Source organism: Lytechinus pictus, chromosome 8, assembly GCF_037042905.1.
Source record: "Lytechinus pictus isolate F3 Inbred chromosome 8, Lp3.0, whole genome shotgun sequence".
Lineage (NCBI taxonomy): Eukaryota > Metazoa > Echinodermata > Echinoidea > Temnopleuroida > Toxopneustidae > Lytechinus > Lytechinus pictus.
The window spans coordinates 9,627,615-9,649,271 of record NC_087252.1 but is presented as its reverse complement, the minus strand read 5'-3'; the positions used below and the strand labels follow the sequence as shown (position 1 = coordinate 9,649,271).

Genomic DNA, 21,657 nt, shown 5'->3' with positions numbered 1-21,657 from the left:
TACGGGACTTTCATCCTTACGTTCACAACAGATGCACCTACACACACACGCACACACCCACCAATATATACCTACATACATACACACCTTTTCATTTCAACAACTAAAAGTTTAACAACAAATAGGATTATAGCAAATATGTATGTCTACAAATAGAATCAATTATAAGATATGGAACACGCCCATACACACACACGCACACCCAAATAACGAGTCGATATCAATCGAAGATTATATCACGCGATTAGTTTTAGCAGTCACGATCGTCAAAATAGGCGTTTCGTAGAAAAGTGCTTTATCCAGACGACAAATATTATGCCAATTGCAAAACTCATAAAGAAAATTGCGTACGGCTCCGGAGAGAAAGCTTTATTATCTATGCATTAAGGCAGTTTTTGTCTTTCATGTTTTTCTAATTTCAATTAGATCCTAAAAGAGCCTTGTGAGAGTAGGTTTGGAATATAATGTGTGAAAAAACGCATCAAAGCCGTTGAAAATATGCCGCAAGAATTTTTAGAAAATAATATTCGAGCAAAAATTCATAATGTTGCTTTCGAAAATCATTGTATATGTGTCCGTGAGTGAACAACAACTTTGGATTAAAAACAAATAAGTATTAAAAGTTGATTTGAAAAATAATAAGTAATGATGATTTATGTGTTTCTTCTGTATAATTTTTTTTTATTATTGTATTTTTATATTTTAAATCAATTGTATGATACATATATTTAACCACAACTGATGTATTGTAACTCAATTTGTGGAAATAGTTATAGTAAAAGGGTCGAGGGGTTATTTCACTTATAGAAAAGAGCAATTATTACAAAATCAAATTATTTAGCACACACATCCCCTTATTCTAACGTATAAGAATCCTCACAGTATTTAACATTAATAAATTACAAATCTTCACTTTTATGCAACGTTTCGATTCACAAACGCTGTGAATATGTTTTCTTTTAATTCTAAAATTCATACCTTCAAAGCCAGACCTCGTCATAAATTCCATAAGTGGAAATATAATGACAATAATATTAAACAAACTCTTCATCACACTGGCCCCATTTTATGGAATTATTTCAACTTACCCACATTCAACCTCCAATATGATATTTGAAAAAAACAAAACAATATGAGACTCACCTTTTTAATTCGTATTAATTTTCCCTTTTCCCTATATTACTGTGTATGTTTTGTCATTTAATGGTACTACTAATTATTTTCAATTCTTTGAATATTCATCTCTTTGGTGTATTTTATACAAACCATACATTTGCTTTTGCATACCCCATTTTCCAATCAAATACGCTGCATTTATTTTGTGTGAATTTATCATACTTTTTTATGTTTTCTGGAGTTAAAAAAAAATATTATTGTACGTATCTATTGATTCGTGATGATTCTTTTATCAAATGCTTTGACTTGCTTTGGAAATAAAGTTTACCTTTAAATTGTTGTTTTTGCTCATTGATTTGTATCTCTGTTATTAGTAATTTGTCGAAAATGCAACGGTTATACATAAATCCTAATGATGTCGCAAAGAGAACGTACGGATTTTATTTATCCAGAGGCTCCATGAGACATTGTACACTTGGCAACTTACGATCTTCGTACGATCGCCGTTAAGTCCCTCTTATGCAAAACGTCGGAAATGATGTTTTGCATAGTCCTAAACAGATCATTCACAATAACTGTCTTAAGTTCACTTAATGACAGATATTGATAACAAATGCCTTCATGAGGCAATAAATTTTGTTGAGTCCAGGAGATATCGCAATACATCCATTTGGAACATTTTCGAGCGACTAGATGAAAAATCCAATTCCTTCAAAATTATTAATTTTGCCTTAAATTCGAAATGTGAAAATTCAATCAACCACGTGTCCCTTCTTTCAAATAACTTTTCCGAAACCGATTACACTACTATAATAAAGTAAAGTGCTTTTTCTTCCATGTGCATTAATTTGATATGCTGATTGATCGATTCATATGTCATGTGCAACATCTCCACTCCATGGGGAGTAAGTAGATCTCTTATTTCTTATCACACTACCTTTTCAACGTCTATCATTATCCTACTATTCCCTGTTTCATCCATTGGTATGAATGAAGGTGCTGGTCAATAATCAATTCACATACATAATTTTCATCATCTTAACTCCCTAGGGGAGTAAACGGGACTCTTCTTTCTGTTCACACTAATTACTTTTCCAACCCTTGTAATAATTAAAATCCACTAATTCATTAAAAACGTGCAACATCTTCATTCCCAGGGCAGTAAGCATATACATATATTTTCTTTCTGTCCACACTAATAATTACTTTTTCCAACCCTTGTACACTCTTAAATAAGTTTATTATCACGTGGCAACATACTGTCTACACAACTATTGGTTAAAATCTGTCCAAATTTTTATAATAAAAACTAATAATTTTGTGATTAATTTGCTCAACTGGATAATTGCCTAGAATATACATACATGTATACTTGCGGCCGGGCCGGGCATCGTGAATAGTGGGTTCGAGCATCTGAGGGTGTTTGTTTTGCAGCGCCCGGTCTCTGAAGTTGGGCTCATGTGTCGGAATCGTAGATGTTTGGAAGTTGAAGCATCCGCTACATCGCGGAGGGAAATGTCTGCGATGTGTTGGTCAGGGACAGGTCCGAGTTTGATTGCTAAATGTTGGGGTGGTGATAACAGATTATCTTTCCCTGGTCACTTAACTAGTTTAAACTGAATTTAACTTCTTTTAATGTCTTAACATAATTATTTACATTATTTTATTATCATATTTTAGTAGCTAAGTAATTGATATACCTTGCAAACTTTGTGTATATTTATCTGGTCTCATGCACTGTGGAGGATGGGGTGCTGGTTTGGCGCTTTGGTGCTTGTGGAGTACATGGCTGCCCTTTTGGAGAGCTATTTGTTTTGTTGGGGGTTTTTGGTGAAATTTTAAATTGAATCAATTACTGTTTGGGTTCCTAAAGTGTTGAATCGTAACTTTGTCATCAGAGTGTGGATACTGCTGTTTTTTAATATTTATATGTATTTTTGCATTATGATATTGTAACTTTATATAATTATATTTTAACCTTGTTAAAGGGATGGTCCGGGCTGAAGGTTTTTATAGCTTAATAAATAGAGTAGAATTCACTGAGCAAAATGCTAAAAATTTCATCAAAATCGGATAACAAATAATAAAGTTATTAAAAATCAAAGTTTAGCAATATTTTGTGAAAACAGTCGTCATGAATGTTCATTAGGTGGGCTGATGATGTCACATCCCCACTTGTTCTTTTGTATTTTATTATATGAAATTAGGTTTATTCAAATTTTTTCCTCCAAGAACTAGAAAAATTGGATTGACAACTGATTTAGTGCATTAGATATTTATTGCTGCAATTTATTTCATTATAAGAGAGACATATTATTCACACAAGTATGAAATAATGATAAAAATATGATTTTATGTAATAACATAAGAAAACGGAAAGTGGAGATAAGACATCATCAGCCCACCTAATGAATATTCATGACGACTGTTTTCACAAAATATTGCTAAACTTTAATTTTTAATAACTTTATTATTTGTTATCCGATTTTGAAATTTTCGGCATTTTGCTCAGTGAATTCTACTCTATGTATTAAGATATAAATATTTTCAGCCCAGACCATCCCTTTAAATCAGGACATTGATGTAAAACAGCAATTCAGCTGATCTTTTGATCCTGTATATATATTTTCTATATATTTTGTGTATAAATATATATATACTGCATATATTACCAACATGCATTACCCGACACAGTAGTCTGTATGTTGCCCAACATTTTAAGGGTGCATACATGTATATCATAATCCCTTAATTCCCCTTTAAATCTTCTCCTGTACAAGCTATAAACAAAGAAACCTTGGATGATACTTTTAAAATAGTGATTGCCTCTCGAAAGAAAATATACTTTTATCTTTGAAGAAAATACCGCCGCAACTAATTAATTTGGAAATGAAACCATCTTGAGAAAAACAGGAAACCACATTCTATAGCATTGAAACCGGAAAGAACATTTCAGACGCCCACATTAATGTTCTATACAAGGACAATTCCAACGTACTAGTAAAGTAAAGAATGAAAAAAAAATGTATGTAATCGGCAATGTATACTTCTACAGCCATGACAGCGTGTTCACATAGTGTGTGACAATATTCTTTACATTTTCGAAATTCTCAACTTTAATATTGTGAAGATAATTTCTCAATGAGAGGACCTCAATTATGTGTGTGTTTGTGTGTGTATCCTCAGTGTGTTCACAAAGTGCACTATGTGAAAATATTCTTCACACTCTTGAAATACTCAAATTTAAAAGTGTGAAGACAAATCCACTTTGTGACACCTCGGCGGTGTAGGTATGTTCACACAGTGGTATATGTAAAATTGTGCTTGACAGTGTTAAAATACCCAAATCTAATAGCGCCGCTTACACTGTGGACACCACGACAAAAATGTGTGTGTTTTAATTGTTTGTTCACATATGGCCTATGTAAAAAGTTTTTCTCATTTTATTAAATGCTCAGATTTATCATGTTAAATATGGACAAACTGTGAACACACTGTGGGACAATGTGTTATTTCCAGCACGTATTGAAAATACAAGCCAGTAAATAACACTCTTTCGTTCAAATGATTCGTCCACATTTGATCAGACCGCGCGAATGTTGGGGTTTCCTAATCGCATTCGTTAGCGCACCCAAAACCCACTTTAGTCAGGCGCTCTCCTGGCTGAAGTAGTCACGTGGTCTGGCGCTCTTCTGGCTGAAGTAGTCACGTGACTTGCCACAAAAAATGAGATTAAATTATAGTCATTTATAAACTCGCCATTTAGAGGTATTGCCCTAATGGGGTTGACCTACTTAGAACCCCATAATTACTCGGAGTATAAAGATGTATGTTAAGTGGAATTTGGCAGACAGGCGCAGTTTAAGTGAATCCAAATGATACTCGGAACAATTTAATACATTAATGATAAGTGCAACGTGATCTCAGCTTTTCGTTTATTACGCTTTCATATATTGTTTCGGTTCCATGACAATTGCTCCGCTGACATTTGCTCCGCCGACAATTGCTACGCAAAATACGACAACTGCTCCGCCGACAATTGCTCCGGACAGTTGCTCCGCCGACAGTTGCTTCGTCGACACTTGCTCCGCCGATATGTGCTCCGTCGACACTTGCTCCGCCGATATTTGCTCCGCCGACATCTGCTCCGCCGACATCTGCTCCGCCGAAAATTGCTCCACCGACAATTGCTCCGCCGATAATTGCTCCGCCGACATCTGCTCCGATTATACGACAATTGCTCCGCCGATATTTGCTCCGCCGAAAATTGCTCCGATTATACGACAATTGCTCCGCCGATAATTGCTCCGCCGACATCTGCTCCGCCGTAAATTGCTCCGATAATGCGACAATTATTTTTTTTTTTTATTCGTACTTTCATACGCATAACAATTGTAGCACAGGCTGAAGGCGTCAATTTACCATGGAGCATAGCTCCATGAATTTACAAAGTAAACTTAAACTATGCTTGCATGATATATTACATGTCATACACAGGGGCCGCGGAACGGTTTTTAAAGTGAGGGCTGAGTCAAAAGTGGGGGGCTGTCCATGCTAAAAATCACAATCATATGGTTATTCTTACATTTTTTGTACACGGCTTTGGAAAATTGGGGGGCTAAAGCCCCCCGGCTCCGCGGCCCCTGATACATGCATATAGAAAGAAATAGAAAAAAAGGGGTAAGCACAAAGGAGGGATAGATATTCTTAATGCTTATTCATGGTGGGGGGGGGGAGCATTTGTGTATAAAGTTTTATTACGTGCCTGGAGATTAAAATGAAGAAAAAAAACGCGTTTTCATGTAATTATTATAACCATATAGCTCCATGTTATAACAGTAGAAACAAATTAGACATACCCCATTCTTAGCGTCAAAATCGCTCAGACTGGGGAAATATGCTCCGAAGTGGAGACATTTGCTCCAGGTGAAATTCAACGGTATACCCCACCTTATTTTGTCGAAAACCTGTACTGTAGTCACGCAAAATGTTTACTGTCGGCAAATTTTGTGCCACACAAACATGACCAAGACATTCAGTAAGTAAAAATTAATATTCAAGAAAATACCAACTTGTGAAAGGCTACAAGTCGTGTCTCCTTCTCGGCACACCCCTCCACTCTGGTTTCCATATCCTCTCGTACACACAGTGCTCTCAGTCTGGTCTCCACATCCACATCATGTCATACACACCGTAGGTTTTTAGATTATGATAATAATGTATATGATAGTGAGTTGCTTTTTTTGTTTTATGTTGATCATGATTGTTTTCTTCACTGATAGAAAAAGGATAATTAAATTCTTAAAAATAATCAAAAAATAAAATCCATATGTTCTGTTTTATATAGTTATTAGTCAAGGTTACTTTAGTTCGCATTAGTTCTCATTGTTTATACGTTCTAATTCTTATGCATTATTCCGATTGATATTGTACTTTAAATTTGACTATGTATTGTTACTTTGATTTTGTTGTGCTTTGTGAACGGAAAATGAATAAATCTTAATCTAAATCTAAATATGGTCCGCCAATAGTCAAATTATATTCATTATGATGTTATAATGTAAGTAACAATTTGTTGTTGATGGGGGATATAATTTTACACTTAGTTTCAAAAAATAAAAATAAATCAATCAAACAAGATTTTCTTCTATAAATGATATACCTCCATGTGTATATGGCCGCCTATGTATTTTCCAAGAATGAACTATATGAGAAGAAAACGTGTGTTCATGTACTTATTATCATTATCATTGTACCACCATTATCATCATCAGCATCATTATCAGCATCTTCATCATCACCATCATTATCATTGTCGTCGTCGTTTTGCTTATGCGGAAATCAAACAAAAATGATTGTATGTATAGTGTATAGACCCCCTCAAGCTGACATTGATAATTTTCTCACAGGTATTGAGTTATTAATGACTGATATAAATGCATCTGATAAATCAGTTTGCATGATGGGTGACTTCAATATTGATCTGTTGATAGAAAATGCAAACACTCTCCGTTTCCAAAATATTCTTGATTCTAATGCTCTATGTGCAATGATTAATAAGCCAACAAGAATAACTGACAGGTCATCAACACTTCTTGATAACATTTTTGTGAAAACTACCAAAGGTTATTCCCAATCAGGTTTATTCTTTAGTGAGATTTCTGATCATCTTCCAATCTTCTGCATGCTTTATGATATTCATTCCAACAAATGCAATAAGGCTAAAGTTATACTAAAACGCAAAATTACTGAAAGCAATATTTCTAGCTTGAGGGATGCTTGTCAGGAAGAGAGTTGGTCGGATGTATTGGAATGTCATGATGTTGAACAGGCTTATGAATCATTTAGTAAAATTTTTCATCACCATTTGGATGAGACTATTCCACTTGTTAGAATAAATAATAGAAGTACAGGTAAACGGCCATGGATTACAAAAGGTATACTACAATCAATCAAAAGAAGAAATGTCTTATACAAAAAGAGTGTAAAGAAACCTTCACAAGAGCACGTTGAAAAATACAAAAAATATCGAAATAAGCTGACTTCTATTATACGGTCATCACGGAGTTTGCACTATTCTAGACAGTTTGAGAATGCTCGAGGTAACATGCCCTTGACATGGAATGTTGTTAGAGATATATTATGTAAGAAAAATAAGTCAGAACCTGCCCAAAAATTTGTCCATAAGGATAAAGAGCTTACTTCTGATAATGACATTGCAAATGAATTTAACAGCTACTTTGTGAACATTGGGCCTGACCAAGCGAAGAAAATAACTCCCGTAGAAGTTAATTACAAAGAATATTTACAAGACAGGTCCGAATCATCTATATTCCTTAAGCCAGCTGATCATCTTGAGATATTAAACATTGTTAAGTCTCTTAAAGATAGTAGGTCATCTGGGCATGATGAAATAAGTTCAGCATTGTTAAAACAAATAATTGGCTCAGTCCTTACTCCTTTACTACATATCTGTAATCTGTCCATTTCAACTGGTGTATTCCCTTCCTCTCTTAAACTAGCCAAGGTTATTCCTGTTCATAAAAGGGAAAGCATGACCGTTATAAGTAATTATAGACCAATCTCAATTTTGCCTAGTTGCTCAAAAATACTAGAAAGAATTGTTTATAACAGACTGATTGACTTTCTTGACAAAAACCACCTTCTTAATCCCAACCAATTTGGATTTCGCAGGTCTCACTCAACGGACCTTGCGTTGTTGAAATTTTATGATTATGTATCTAGTTCTCTGGCTAATCGTGAGCACGTTATTGGTGTATTTATGGACCTGAGCAAGGCATTTGACACCCTTGACCACTCAATACTGCTTTATAAACTCCAACATTATGGAGTAAGGGGCGTTGCCCTAAATTGGTTTACTAGTTATCTTTCAAATAGAAGACAATACACATGCTATAACTATTCTAATTCTGGTATATCAGTTATGAGGTGCGGTGTACCGCAAGGTTCTATATTGGGTCCATTATTATTTCTGATTTATATTAATGATATTTGTTTGGTATCAAACACATTGAATTATATATTATTTGCTGATGACACAAGTGTTTTCCTATCACACCGTGATATTGATATCTTAGAAAACACCATTAATGTCGAACTTCCGAAACTATCTAATTGGTTTAGAAGTAATATGTTATCACTGAATGTAAAAAAGACTAATTATGTACACTTTAAAGGCAGGAAGTCTTGTCCTGACCATGATTTAAGATTGAAACTTGACAATGCTTTGATTGAAAGACAGACATCTACGAGGTTCCTTGGGGTCTATATCAATGATCAACTTAACTGGAATGATCACATGAAACACATCAGTAAACCAATTTCTCGAAATATAGGTATACTGTATAAAGTTAAGTACCTTGTACCTTATAAAATACTTTACATGTTGTACAATACTCTTATTCTACCTTATGTGTCATATTGCAATATTCTATGGGCAACATCAACGAGTGTCACAAACCCAATTCTTTTGTTGCAAAAGAAAGCAATTCGCATTTGTGCTGGAGTTGGTTACCGTGATCATACACGCCCCCTCTTTATAAAGCTACAATGTCTTACTGTTGATGATGTCCATTTTCTTCAAACTTCCCTTTTTATGTATCGGTTTAATGCCAAAATGTTACCTACCTGCTTTTCCAATATGTTTCAACAAAATAGTGCTATCCATACCTACCACACAAGACAAGCATCTAATATGCATTTGTATAACCCTCGCACACTGTTGGCTCACAAATCTATCAGACATTATGGACCTGATGTTTGGAATTCGATACCTACTAGTACTAGGAATATATTATCAGTGCATTCCTTCAAAAGTGCGGTAAAACGCATACTTGTCTCTAAGATGTAATTTTGTTGTACTGTACATTTTAAACTTAAATATTGATATAATTTCAATTATTATTACGCCTCACACACTCCTTGTAAATATTTGTAAATAGTTGTGGAACATAATAATTTGTTATTTGGTTTTCTTTGTTTGTTTGTTATTTTTTTTTTTTTTTTTCTTTCCCCTCTTTGTGTAATCGTTAGTTTTGACTTTTCAGTATTGTTTTTATATTCATGTATGTATTTCATATATCCAAAGGTCTGACAACAGCTCAAGCATCTGCTTATTTTGTCATACCACTGCATGTCTGCAACCTTGCTATAATCAGTTATGTTAATGTTATGTTAATCATCATAATTATACATTAGTATTATGTCAAATTTAATGTAATCAATTTTGTGATGGTCACACTATGTACATTGTCATGACATGCAGAAATAAATAAATAAATAAATAAATAAATAAATGAAAAGGGTTATGGAGGGAAAGAGAGAGAGAGAGAGAGAGAGAGAGAAAGGGGGAGTGAGTGAGAGCTTGAGGAAAAAAGGATGTGTATGACTTATTATTTCTGAACGCGATTTCTGTTTATTCATGGGATTGAAATAGAAGGATAAACTTAACAAGTTCTTGTCATTATCATTTTTTTATTTGATTTACTGATCAGAACATGAGATAAATGAAATCATGAAGACTGTACGTTCTCGACAGTTTTATTAACGTTTTCCAACCAAAACTACACTTTAATGACTGCAAACACCTTCATTTTTCACACACTCGCAACTATGGACACAGTATACATGTAATTGAGAGTAGTGTCATTTTCAAAACCTTTCTTAGCTGCAAGGAATACTGAATCTCATTTCCACAATGTGCATCTGAATGCACAATGCCTGTGTTTTTAACATGTACCCAAATTTCCCAATTTAAAGAACACATGTTAAGATCTAATGAATCAGCAAAATAGTCCACATTCTATCATGATCAGCAGGCATTACAGCCTATATCCTCTTTAATACTTCAATTACAGTTTGTCGAAAGAAATAACACAAAGAAAAAGAAATATATAGAATTGTAACTCTGGTAAATATATCCAAAATATTAAATTAACGCATCGTGCTCTCATTTCTTTTACGAGATATCCCCCCCCCCCTGAGATATGCTTCATGTTTACAATTTAAAAAAGGCGTATAAATGTCCCCTTTCAATGTCAATAACAGCTCGTGCTTTGTGCTCGCATTATAAATTCAGTGAGATGCGTATTGGGTTTCATGAATTTGTAACTATATTATTGCTGGTATATATATTATTGTCTTTTAAAAATAACATTATTTGTTTAGACGTAATGAGAGAGATACATACATATATTCATTTATTATAATATATTTATATTGTCGCTTTGCACAGAATAGAACAAAAATACAACCGAAGTCTAGTTTTATAGTAACTCACCAGTAGCGTAATGAGCCAACAACAAAAAATGGAGGGGGCGAGACAAGGATGACATTTATTTTCCTTTCCTTTATTCTTTTTTTTTCATTGGTAGGGAGAATGGGGGGATCCGTGACCCCTAGCACGTCCCTCCCCCATCTGTACGCCAGTGATGATCATACTTTCGTTTGAAACAAATTGAAGGAAAAAAAGTGCAAGGGTAGATAAGGCCGAAGACGTAAATAAAAATTATTGATACAAATATTAATAATTATAATACTGATAAATATACAATAAATCAAACGGTCACCAATAAAAATAAACAACGTGAAAGAACAAAACGAGAAAGAGAGAGAGAGAGAGCCCGCGCGAATGTATGGTGTATAAGTTGCTGGAAAGCAGAAGAGATATTGTGTCCAGCACCCCCCCCCCCCATTCTCTCCCCGCTCAAGACCGGAGTGAAACCAATGATAATAATATATGAACAAAAATCCAGATTCACAATTTCAATGGGGAGTGTGTCATTCCCCTTCTCCGTTACAATTTGTCAAGTGGCAGCGGCAGGGAGAACAATTTGTTTTGTTTTTTAAGCAGAAAGTTGTGATGATAGGGGGAGAATAAAATAAATAAAACATTAACGAATAACAAGAACTAAACAACGACAAAACAATTTGTATCAGGATGAATTTCTTATCAATTAACATACCCAACTTGGAGAAATAAGATGTTCATGCAATTGTCGTATAATCGGAGCAGATATCGGCGGAGCAAATATCGGCGGAGCAATTGTCGCGGAGCAATTGTCGTATAATCGGAGCAATTTTCGGCGGAGCAAATATCGGCGGAGCAATTGTCGCGGAGCAATTGTCGTATAATCGGAGCAGATGTCGGCGGAGCAATTATCGGCGGAGCAATTGTCGGTGGAGCAATTTTCGGCGGAGCAGATGTCGGCGGAGCACATGTCGGCGGAGCAAATATCGGCGGAGCAAATATCGGCGGAGCAAGTGTCGACGGAGCACATATCGGCGGAGCAAGTGTCGACGGAGCAACTGTCGGCGGAGCAATTGTCCGGAGCAATTGTCGGCGGAGCAACTGTCTTATTTTGCGTAGCAATTGTCGGCGGAGCAGATGTCGGCGGAGCAATTGTCGGGTCACCATTGTTTCATCCATCCCACCCCCTTCCACACACACACATACACACACACTCCCCCATCTCTCTCTCTCTCTCGTCTGCACCATTGATAAGTGTTTAGACGACACAGAGCATACACACTTATTTGTTTTGAAAATAAAAAGACGTAATTAAATATTGTTTTCAGTGCTTAAAATAGATAGATGCCAATAGTCTGTTGTAATTGCATTATAGGGAGGGAGTGATGGTCAAGTCTTAACATATGGTTTAATGGTAAACAACATAAATAACCCTACTGTAGGCAGAGAGATAGATGAATGCTTAAAAAAATTATTATTGGAATGTACGAACATGATTTTTTTTTGTGGGGGGATTGAGATTCTGGGCCACTCTTAGATTTTTTAAGGTTTGGTTGTGATGGCCATTATGTACTTCAGAGACCCATCACACAAATATTGGTGATTAATCGTAAAGTTGATGTTTAAGATTGATATTTGAACATTATGGATTGTGTGTTGATTAAAAAAAAATAGAAGTGCGAATACACAAAGTATTCAGTCGCGAAAGTCAATCGTACGATCACTCGCTAGGCATTGTGTAACGAGACCCTGGAACAATTCACATCATCATCGTCATTATCATAATAATAATAATAATAATAATAATGATAATGATAATAATACATCAATTATATAGCGCATAATAAACAGAAAGTTTCTCTATGCGCTTTACAATAGAGGAAACCAAAATACACATCATAAAATTAACAAGAAATAGACCTATGAATTATAAAAAAATTTACTTAATATTTGAACTTATTTGAATTGTTACCAATAAAATATTTACATGTACTTTCCTACACCTAGTTATGAATTACGGAAAGATGGGTTTTAAGTAAGGACTTGAAAGTTGAATAAGTTGATGCCTGTCTGATATTTAGGGGTAATTTGTTTCAAAGGGTTGGTCCAGCTACAGCAAATGATCTACAAAGATAAAAGCGTGTGTGGGTTTTGGATATTTGAAGAAGTGCTTGTTTGCTTGATCGAAGGTTATGGGATGTGTTTTGTAAATTGGACGAGTATAATGGAGATAAGCCATGCCGAGCTTTGAAAACTAAACAAAGAAACTCAAATGAAATGCGCTTTCCAAAAAATGTATGTAATGTAAATGTAATGTAAAAATGTAATGTAAATATAATGTAATACACCATCATCATTATTATCATCATTAAAATCATCAACATCAACATCGTCGTCGTCGTCATCATCATCATCAACAACAACATCATCAACATCATCATCATCAATACCATCAACATCATTATCATCATCAACAACAACATCAGCAGCAGCAACATCATCAACTTCATCATCAATATCATCATCATGACCATCATCATCAAGATCAACAACTTCAACATCAGCAGCAGCATTCATTATCACCATCAACATCATCAGCAACATTATCATCACCACCATTATCATTATAAACATCATCATCATCATTAATATCATCATCATCAAACATTATCACTATCATCATCATCATATAAACACCATTAACATTATCATCATCATCTTAAAAGTAATAAGAAAAAATGTAGACCATTATGCTGAGGTTTCGTTTTGTGTATAAAACGGTTGTGTGTACCAATAGCCTATAAACCCAGCTTGTAATTTTCTGCATTGAACCCATACTATTTGCAAAATCATTATGATGAATATGTTGTTTTTATTGTAATCCTGCTAATATGTGTACAGTGTGGTATTTCATTTGATAATTTTCCGGCGCCTTTATATATAGAAAGGATTTATTTTCATCTGCCCTTCATGAAAGAGCAATGCCAATTTTCCATTGTCAGGAATTTATTCCAAGTGTTTTATATTCTTTATAATAGGTAATTGTAGAATTATTTTGAAATGTCATCAGCTATATATAAAATTTTATTATTAGATGTATATTATTGTTTCTTGATATTTGTTCCTCCTCTTGATAGATATTTACAATTTCCAAAGTCGCCTCTTCGATAATGTCAATATTAATGTCGTTTCCATAGTGATTAAGTTGCGTCATGTAGGGCTACTGTTCATACCGAACTCATGTTTAGCTGCTTCTTGTCTGTATTAACATTCCTCGATATCATATTTTTAAAGGTTTGTTTTAAGATTATTTTTTCTTTCATCTTTACGGTACACCTTTAACTCTCGTAAACTGAAAGTCGTCCTATCTACTTTGAAATAGAATGAATGATTTATTTGTTTAACGCGATGGCTCAATTTGGATGAACATGAAGACTTTTTTTAAGCTGCTACGGAGCCATATGTATACTTTACTCTGACTGGCCTGGCATTGAGCACTCATGGAAACTTCAACCAATCCCATACATTATAATTTTGTCAAACAGTCAGTTCGTCTTTCATCTAGAACGCCTTACCTTGCGAATTATCAGGTGCGGCGCAGGAATTTTCAGATAATGGGCAAACTGACCCTTAGTTGACATCTTTTTATATATATATATATATATATATATAATACGGGTAATTTAGAGTTATCTGACCCCCAAAACTCTTTTTTTATGCATTTACTTCTTCGTTTTCCATTTTCTTCCTTTCTTTGTTATATTGGGTTTTATGTTTTTTTTTTCACAAATTCATAATTAAGAGGGGTTACACACCTACACCCCGTGGGCGCCATCCATAATTATCATAAAGAAATGTATATCTAGTTTCTGTATCAACATTGGAGTGGTTTGTCTACATGGATTTAGATTAAGAATGTAGGTATGTTATGAACTGAATGTTTAATGCGTCTGACAAAAAGAAAACCGGGATTCCCAGTTATTTCTTGAACATACTCAAACGATTTCTTGTCTTCCATTTATTTTACCATAACATTCATTTTTTCTTCTTCATTTTGGTACCAAATACGATATGAATAATTAACGCATAGATGAGCAAGAAGTGTTTGCAAAATTTAATGTCAAGATCAAGTTGCGAAGAAAAAAAAATCGGTCGAGATCTGTTCGAAATGCTACGGCCTTGTACAAGGAAAGGATAGCTCATCTAAATCTATCATATTCTTTGCTATTTATGTTTTACTAGTCCCTAAAGGAGCGTGTGTTTCTGTGCGATTCGTTTCTGACATGTCTCAGATTTTTTTTTCAGGAAATTGTTTTTGCTCCGCAATATGTGAACAAAGCAGTAAGTATACGGTCTCAATCAAAGAAGAGATCACATTCTTGCGATTAATGTTAATTTCATGATCGAAACATATCCAAAATGGAGGCGCGATAGCTCAGTCGGTAGAGCGGGGGTTTCGGATTTCGGTGGCCCGGGTTCGATTCCCAAGTGGTGCGCTAGTGCCCTTTGGCAAAGCATTTATCCTCATTACCAGTTCCCTCGGAGAGGCCGGTGTGACGGATTTTCTTTTAGTGGGACGCACTGTAATGGATAGACCTCCGCAATCGCCAGGCTTTTTTATCGTGGTAATTGATAATCGCCTACAAGACCGTAAAAAAACCAAATTATAACCGGACTGGGTGCAACAAAAATTATGTAAACAGATTAATTATTTCTATTATTGACGACACGTTTAAATCGATTAAATATTTTGTCACTTGGTTGAGACAAACATTCCAGATTATACTTGAGAAAAATTATAAGCAGATTTCACTTCAATTGGGGGTGAAATATTACCAGAGGCTCTTAAGTATTGAAAAGGGGGGAAAAGGCAGATAAAAAAACAGAAATAAGGAAAAGAGTAAAAGAGAGGGAGGGGTATTGGCCGTGTAACTGTATGATATCCTTAAACTTGATATGAAAAAAAAATTATATGACATCACATTTAGACCTTCATGCCCTTCTCCCCATCAAAATGTTGCGCCGCCTCTGAATATCAACTATCAAATTTATCTTCATCATAGCGATTGAAGAGGTCTGAGTAGGCGTCTATGATGTGGTAATTTGGAAGAAAAATGGGGGGATCCCCCCCCCCCCCCCTCAAAGAAGTGCAAATCGAATATCTAAGTTTAGGAACTGACCAAAAATTGCAAACAGGCCATCTGTAATAGAATCGATGACGAATCTGCTATTTTCATTCAACAATTTTTGAACAAAGACTTATGGTTTTTCGCTGTCATGTAGGACATTTGACAATAAATGTTCTTTGTTCTTGAATCCCTGATATCAGAACATAGTCCCTAATATTGTGCCATTATTACCTGAGTAATTCATTATATGGATGAAAATTATGGTCCTTGCCATTGCAATTACCAACTCAATTAGGGACCTTGTCTATAGGTTCACTTTCAGTTTTCAGCGAGTGTTTTACGACTGACTTGGGATGCCGTTATGAATATTTTATTGCATTGAGCCATTATTGCAGCCGATGGTAGACTAAAAATACCTGCTCTTCAAGGTCTATAGGGTTCTCGCATGCAAGTAATTAATCATTAAACTACCCATTAATTTGTTAGAATAATTTACATAATTTTAACATTTGACATAATCACCTTTGAATGTGCTGATATCCTGTACGTGTTAGGGATGTGTAATTCCAATCAGGATTTTATTTCCAAAGTGATTATTATACAGTAACTATAATGAGTACACATAAGACAGATATTTTGTATTTACATGTAAAATATTTAATTTCTCGTATAAACAAAAGAGGGTATCTGCTTCACATTGTGCTATGCAAAAAAGAAGAAGAAACTAAGAGTAATACTGCAAAATAAAAATCTGCAAAAGAGCAGCGTTTTCAAATGTTTGGATTAAACGAGAATGGAAATACAAGAAAACATGTCTCATCCTTGAATATGTCAATTTTCATTCTCATTTTGATTGATTTCTTTTTATTTGAATTATGTAGGTCATACGGATCCGGAGGTGACAACTAATCTTCCAGATATATAATCATTTTCTTCTTGTTGTCTTCTTCTTTTTTCTCCTCTTTCATCTCCTTCTTCTCCTTCTTCCTCTTCTTTTTCTTCTTCTTCTTCTTCTTCTTACACCTTTACCTTTTTATTTTTAAATATGCTATTTAAAAAGAGGTTTTACTTTATGAAATGAAGTTTTTTCTTCTTCTTTGTCTTCTTCATTTTCTTAATCCTCTTATAGATTCAATCAATTTAATCCTCTTATCAATATTTTACTATATTCATGTTTTGTCTTATCTCTCCTTATATACCAAGAGGAATACCACCCGAAAATATATATGTTTTATTCATTGCATGCCTAATGCATCACCCCCATGTCCATGTGTACACAATGTATCCAAATAAGCTTTTGGTATTATGCAGCACTCTGTAACATTATCTCGAGTTTAATAACGGAAATGCTTTTATCGGATTTATGCTGTATTCAAATTTTTCACTTATTATTGACAAAGCATCTTTAAGCCTTCTCCATACAGCCTATTATTTGTGTTTTTCCTTTAAAAACCTTTTAGGTATAAACGTAATATGTTTCAATATTGGGAAATCGATTTGGGGGTGTAAAACAAGAGAAATATCAATAAAGACGATAAAGTGTGAAAAATAAAGCAAAATATACGAAAAAAGAGGAAATGAGACTTTGATCAAATTTTTTAAAAAGCCTGCAATTGATGGGAAGATTCGTTCCCAAAATTAGAAGAAGAAAAAAACTGTCGTAAGTTGTTCCATGAGAAGAGTGGGCACAATATTCAGATACATTCATTTATTACGCTGGATTCCACCTGAATAATATTGGGTACATTTTCACAATCAATATAACATACCAGTAAATGTGTGAATATGAAAAATTTCGGCGATATATATGTCTTTTTTTTTTCAATCATGTTTAGCTTTTAAGAGTGAATGTTTTAGAATCAATAGTAAGAGAATGAACTCTAGACTAAAAAATCACATAAATAAGACAATAAGTGCCTGCAGGATTGAGAATAGCCTCGTGATTGTTTCTTTTCAACATGTTGATTTTTTAATATATTTTTAATGATGAAGTTTAATGATTACGTGAGTACGTGTTTGCAATATTCAAAATAGTTTTTTTGATTGGAGTCTTTTTTATATTTAGATAAAAGTTTAAAGACAAAACTTGTACAAATAACGGTTATATCTTTCCATTTTCTTCTTGGCTCTTTTCTTGAATACAGAATCAAGAAATACGGGTTCGAATTCCTACAACCTGATTGTGACGATACAGAGCAACTCATCCATAATATTCATCATGCCTTGCCTTGTTGGAATGTCGCTATTTCTCCTCATGGTGGCTGGTTATAAAAGATGTCGAGAACATCGAAAAAAGGACGTTCTCCTTCCCCTCTCCAAACGCCAGGTGGCGCTACACAGGTCAAGCGACACTTCTTCCCTGCGAAGGTCAGTATAGGCATCACAGGCCTTATTCATTTCCCATAGACTCGTGTGTTAAAGTGGCACTTAAAAGGAATTCATAAAATATAAGGAGGAAATTCGAGGGTTGAATGCTTACTACCAGTGGATAGGATAAATGTCTGACATTCCATATCTGACCAGAAAAGGGTACCTCGACCGGCTCATTTTAAAAATAAATCAGCATTTATGAAGACTACACCTGACGGGATCAAATTCATCACTTGAGAGAGTAAAATGGCCGTAATTCTTCCGCCAGTAAAAAAAATAGTTCCAAAGTAGTGATATATTTTTCCAATTTGGAAAAAGGAAGTTCAGTAGATACCCTCCCTAGAATCAGTGTTAGATTGTCAATCATATTCATTCAATTTTGTCAATCAGCAATATCAAATTTAAAAATTGAGCTATGTGTTGGCTCGAATGAATATCTTTTGCCTGCCAGTCGTAGTTAGGCCCGTGTGACCTATAGCAACGAAGCCGTCACACCAACGAAACCGGGGTCCAAACCGACCGGTGTCATGTTAGTCGAAATAACGTAATAGCGGAGGTCGGTAGTGATTCGGCTCCGCTGATGTGACTGTGCCATTGTTAAGATAGCCCCTGATAGATAAGTTCTGAGCCGTTTTAGCACGCCCGAGACGGTAACCGAGGGTCATTTGATTGCCTCGAAGTCAACGCTGTGACGATATGCCAAGGTGCTTGATGTAGGGGGTCAATGTGAGCTTGTCAATTTCATTGTTCATTGTCGAAGAGTTAAAAATGATATCCCACCGTAAAAATAAAACTGATAATACAGCCTCGTGCAACCTATTTTCATGTCAAAATATCACCTAATTGTATGGTTGGCAGGAAAGGAAAACCTTGAGTTCCGTTTGAAAGGGGCATGCGCATTATGTACGTCAATTAAAGGTGGTTTTGCCCCACCCCCTCGCCCCTTCCCCTCCATCAATATTGCTCGGTGGCGCTCATTATTGTACGTGACATAAATAGTGTTCATGCACTATCATACCGACGAAATCATTCAAGATCAACCAAATCTATTACGTTATTACCATTGACATATGAAGAGGTTAGTTGCAAAAGGGGTTAGGTCCACTTTGGACCATTCCGAGAAAAACCATGTTTTTTATTCTCGCTTATTGCAATATTCTTATGAGAAACTAAATTGTCATGATGTACTACCTTATCATGTGAACATAAAATTGGGTATAAAAGAAATCTACCTGTCTTCAACCTTTTTCTTTACATTTAAAAATAAATTATCATTGTGGACCTTACCCCTTTTGCAAGTAAATTTAAATGAATCCAATCACTTTTTATTAAATAGGTGATTTTTCTTTGCCATTTTCATTCACGTTTTCATTTGAATTTCATATTTTCTTTCGTATCATCAGAGTGACTAAAAATTTAGAGGTTTAGAGACAGAAAACAATAAAATTTATGAAAAATGGACCTAACCCCTTTTGACAAATGAGTTCTTCAGAAGAGATTTGTTGCAAAAGGGGTTAGGTCCACTCCAAGAAAATCTTTGTTTTAATTCTCCCATATTGCAATATTCTTATGCGAAACCAAATTTTCATGATACCCTTCCATGAGAACATAAAATTGGGTATAAAATAAATCTACCTGTCTTCATATGTTTGTGATATTCTTTTCCAAAAAAACTGTGTGGACCTAACCCCTTTTGCAACTAAACTGAAATGGACCTAACCCCTTTTCTTTGCCATTTTAGTTCACTTTTTAATAGGAATTTCAACTTTTCTTTGGTATCATCTTATAGAGCTACTAAAAATCTATACATTGAGACATAAAAATTAAATTTGATGAAAAATGGACCTAACCCCTTTTGCAAGTGAGCTCTTCATATCATAGGAGATGCCGTGTCCAAGTGGTCTAACGGGTAAACTGCCGATACGTCTATTGCCAACTCGTCCACTTATCACATGGTCTACCTTCATTTAGTCTAATGCCATTCCGTCCATCAACATTTATTCTAAGAACCATTTGGTTCAATTACCATTTGGTCCAGTAATCACTTCGTCTAATCACCAGTTCGTCTATAAACATTTCGTATAATAACCAGTTGGACTCATACCCACTTTCTTTTCATTCATTTCGCCCAATTAACACTTTCCAATTAGACCAAATTGTTTATGGACGAAATGGCTATTGGACAAACTGGTTATTAGACGAAATGTTGAGTGGACGAAATGGCAATTAGCCCATGTGGATAGTGGACGAATTGACTATAGACCCAATGACAGTAGACGAGTTGGTAACTAGACGAATTGGCATTAGACCAATAGGAAATAAACCGTCTATAAGGTGCCTGCACTAGACGCAATTATGAAAGCCCGGGGTTCGAGTCCCAGTCACGACAATTAGGCCTGTGAGAAAGGTTTTTAGTCATCGGTGCTCTTTTATCCAACATTCAAATAAATGGAAATGCTATCATTATGCATTCTTGGTAACTAGGAGTACACTTTTTTCTTCTTTAATAGCTCGGCTTTGGAGACGGTTATATTGATGTGACTGTTGCATATTAAAAACAGCGAAAACTAATTTTTGTTCACATGTTCACTCTCGAGCAATTTCGAATGAATCCATCTTATGAAAGAAAATGTCATATTTCTAGTTTGTCAAAAATAAATTAGGATTATTGCCACTAGCCTGATGAGTTTACTTTCCTATTGAGTTTTCTCCCGTGAGGTGGGGATAAACTCGACAAAATTTATTGAACACAAAATATTACCTTTTTACATGCATCGATTTATTTCTTTATAATGTAATTTCCTTTATTCTTTCATAATTTCCAATTTCTTATTAAACACAAACGATAAATATCGTGATGAAATCCTTGAGGGTAAATCGGTAGGATAAATCGTGGCGGCATTCTCTTTTTAGTCCCGACGACGATTATTGCTCTCCTTTATAACTTTAAAAATATTATGATGATGACTTAAACTTTGACTTTATACAAAGCATTTGATTTATTTTGTTTTGTAATCATTCCTTCCAGTTGATGCTATTTTCTTCCTACGTTCGTAATTTAAATCACTACATGAAAGGTATAATAACGTTGGGGGTTCCAGATAAAACTGGTTTGAAAATCGCGTGTGTTCAATGTTTTAATGAGTTAAAATCACAATTTGCTCAATTTCATCATGCGTTTTTCGGCAAGCATCCTCATAGAAGATCAATTAATTTTTTAAGGAAAATCACACACTTGATAGGTAGGTAAAAGTCAAGCTCCGAACCAAATAC

The 21,657-nt window shown here is 34.8% G+C and overlaps 1 protein-coding gene across 1 annotated transcript in view; it reads left to right on the top strand.

The window, feature by feature from the left end:
• LOC129266825 (mucin-2-like) overlaps nucleotides 1-21,657 on the top strand; it is an 84,161-nt gene that overhangs the window by 57,987 nt on the left and 4,517 nt on the right. The window contains exon 2 of the mRNA XM_064103553.1: nucleotides 18,159-18,381. Within this exon, the coding sequence (XP_063959623.1) occupies nucleotides 18,159-18,381 (223 nt within the window). The remainder of the gene's footprint in view (nucleotides 1-18,158; nucleotides 18,382-21,657) is intronic.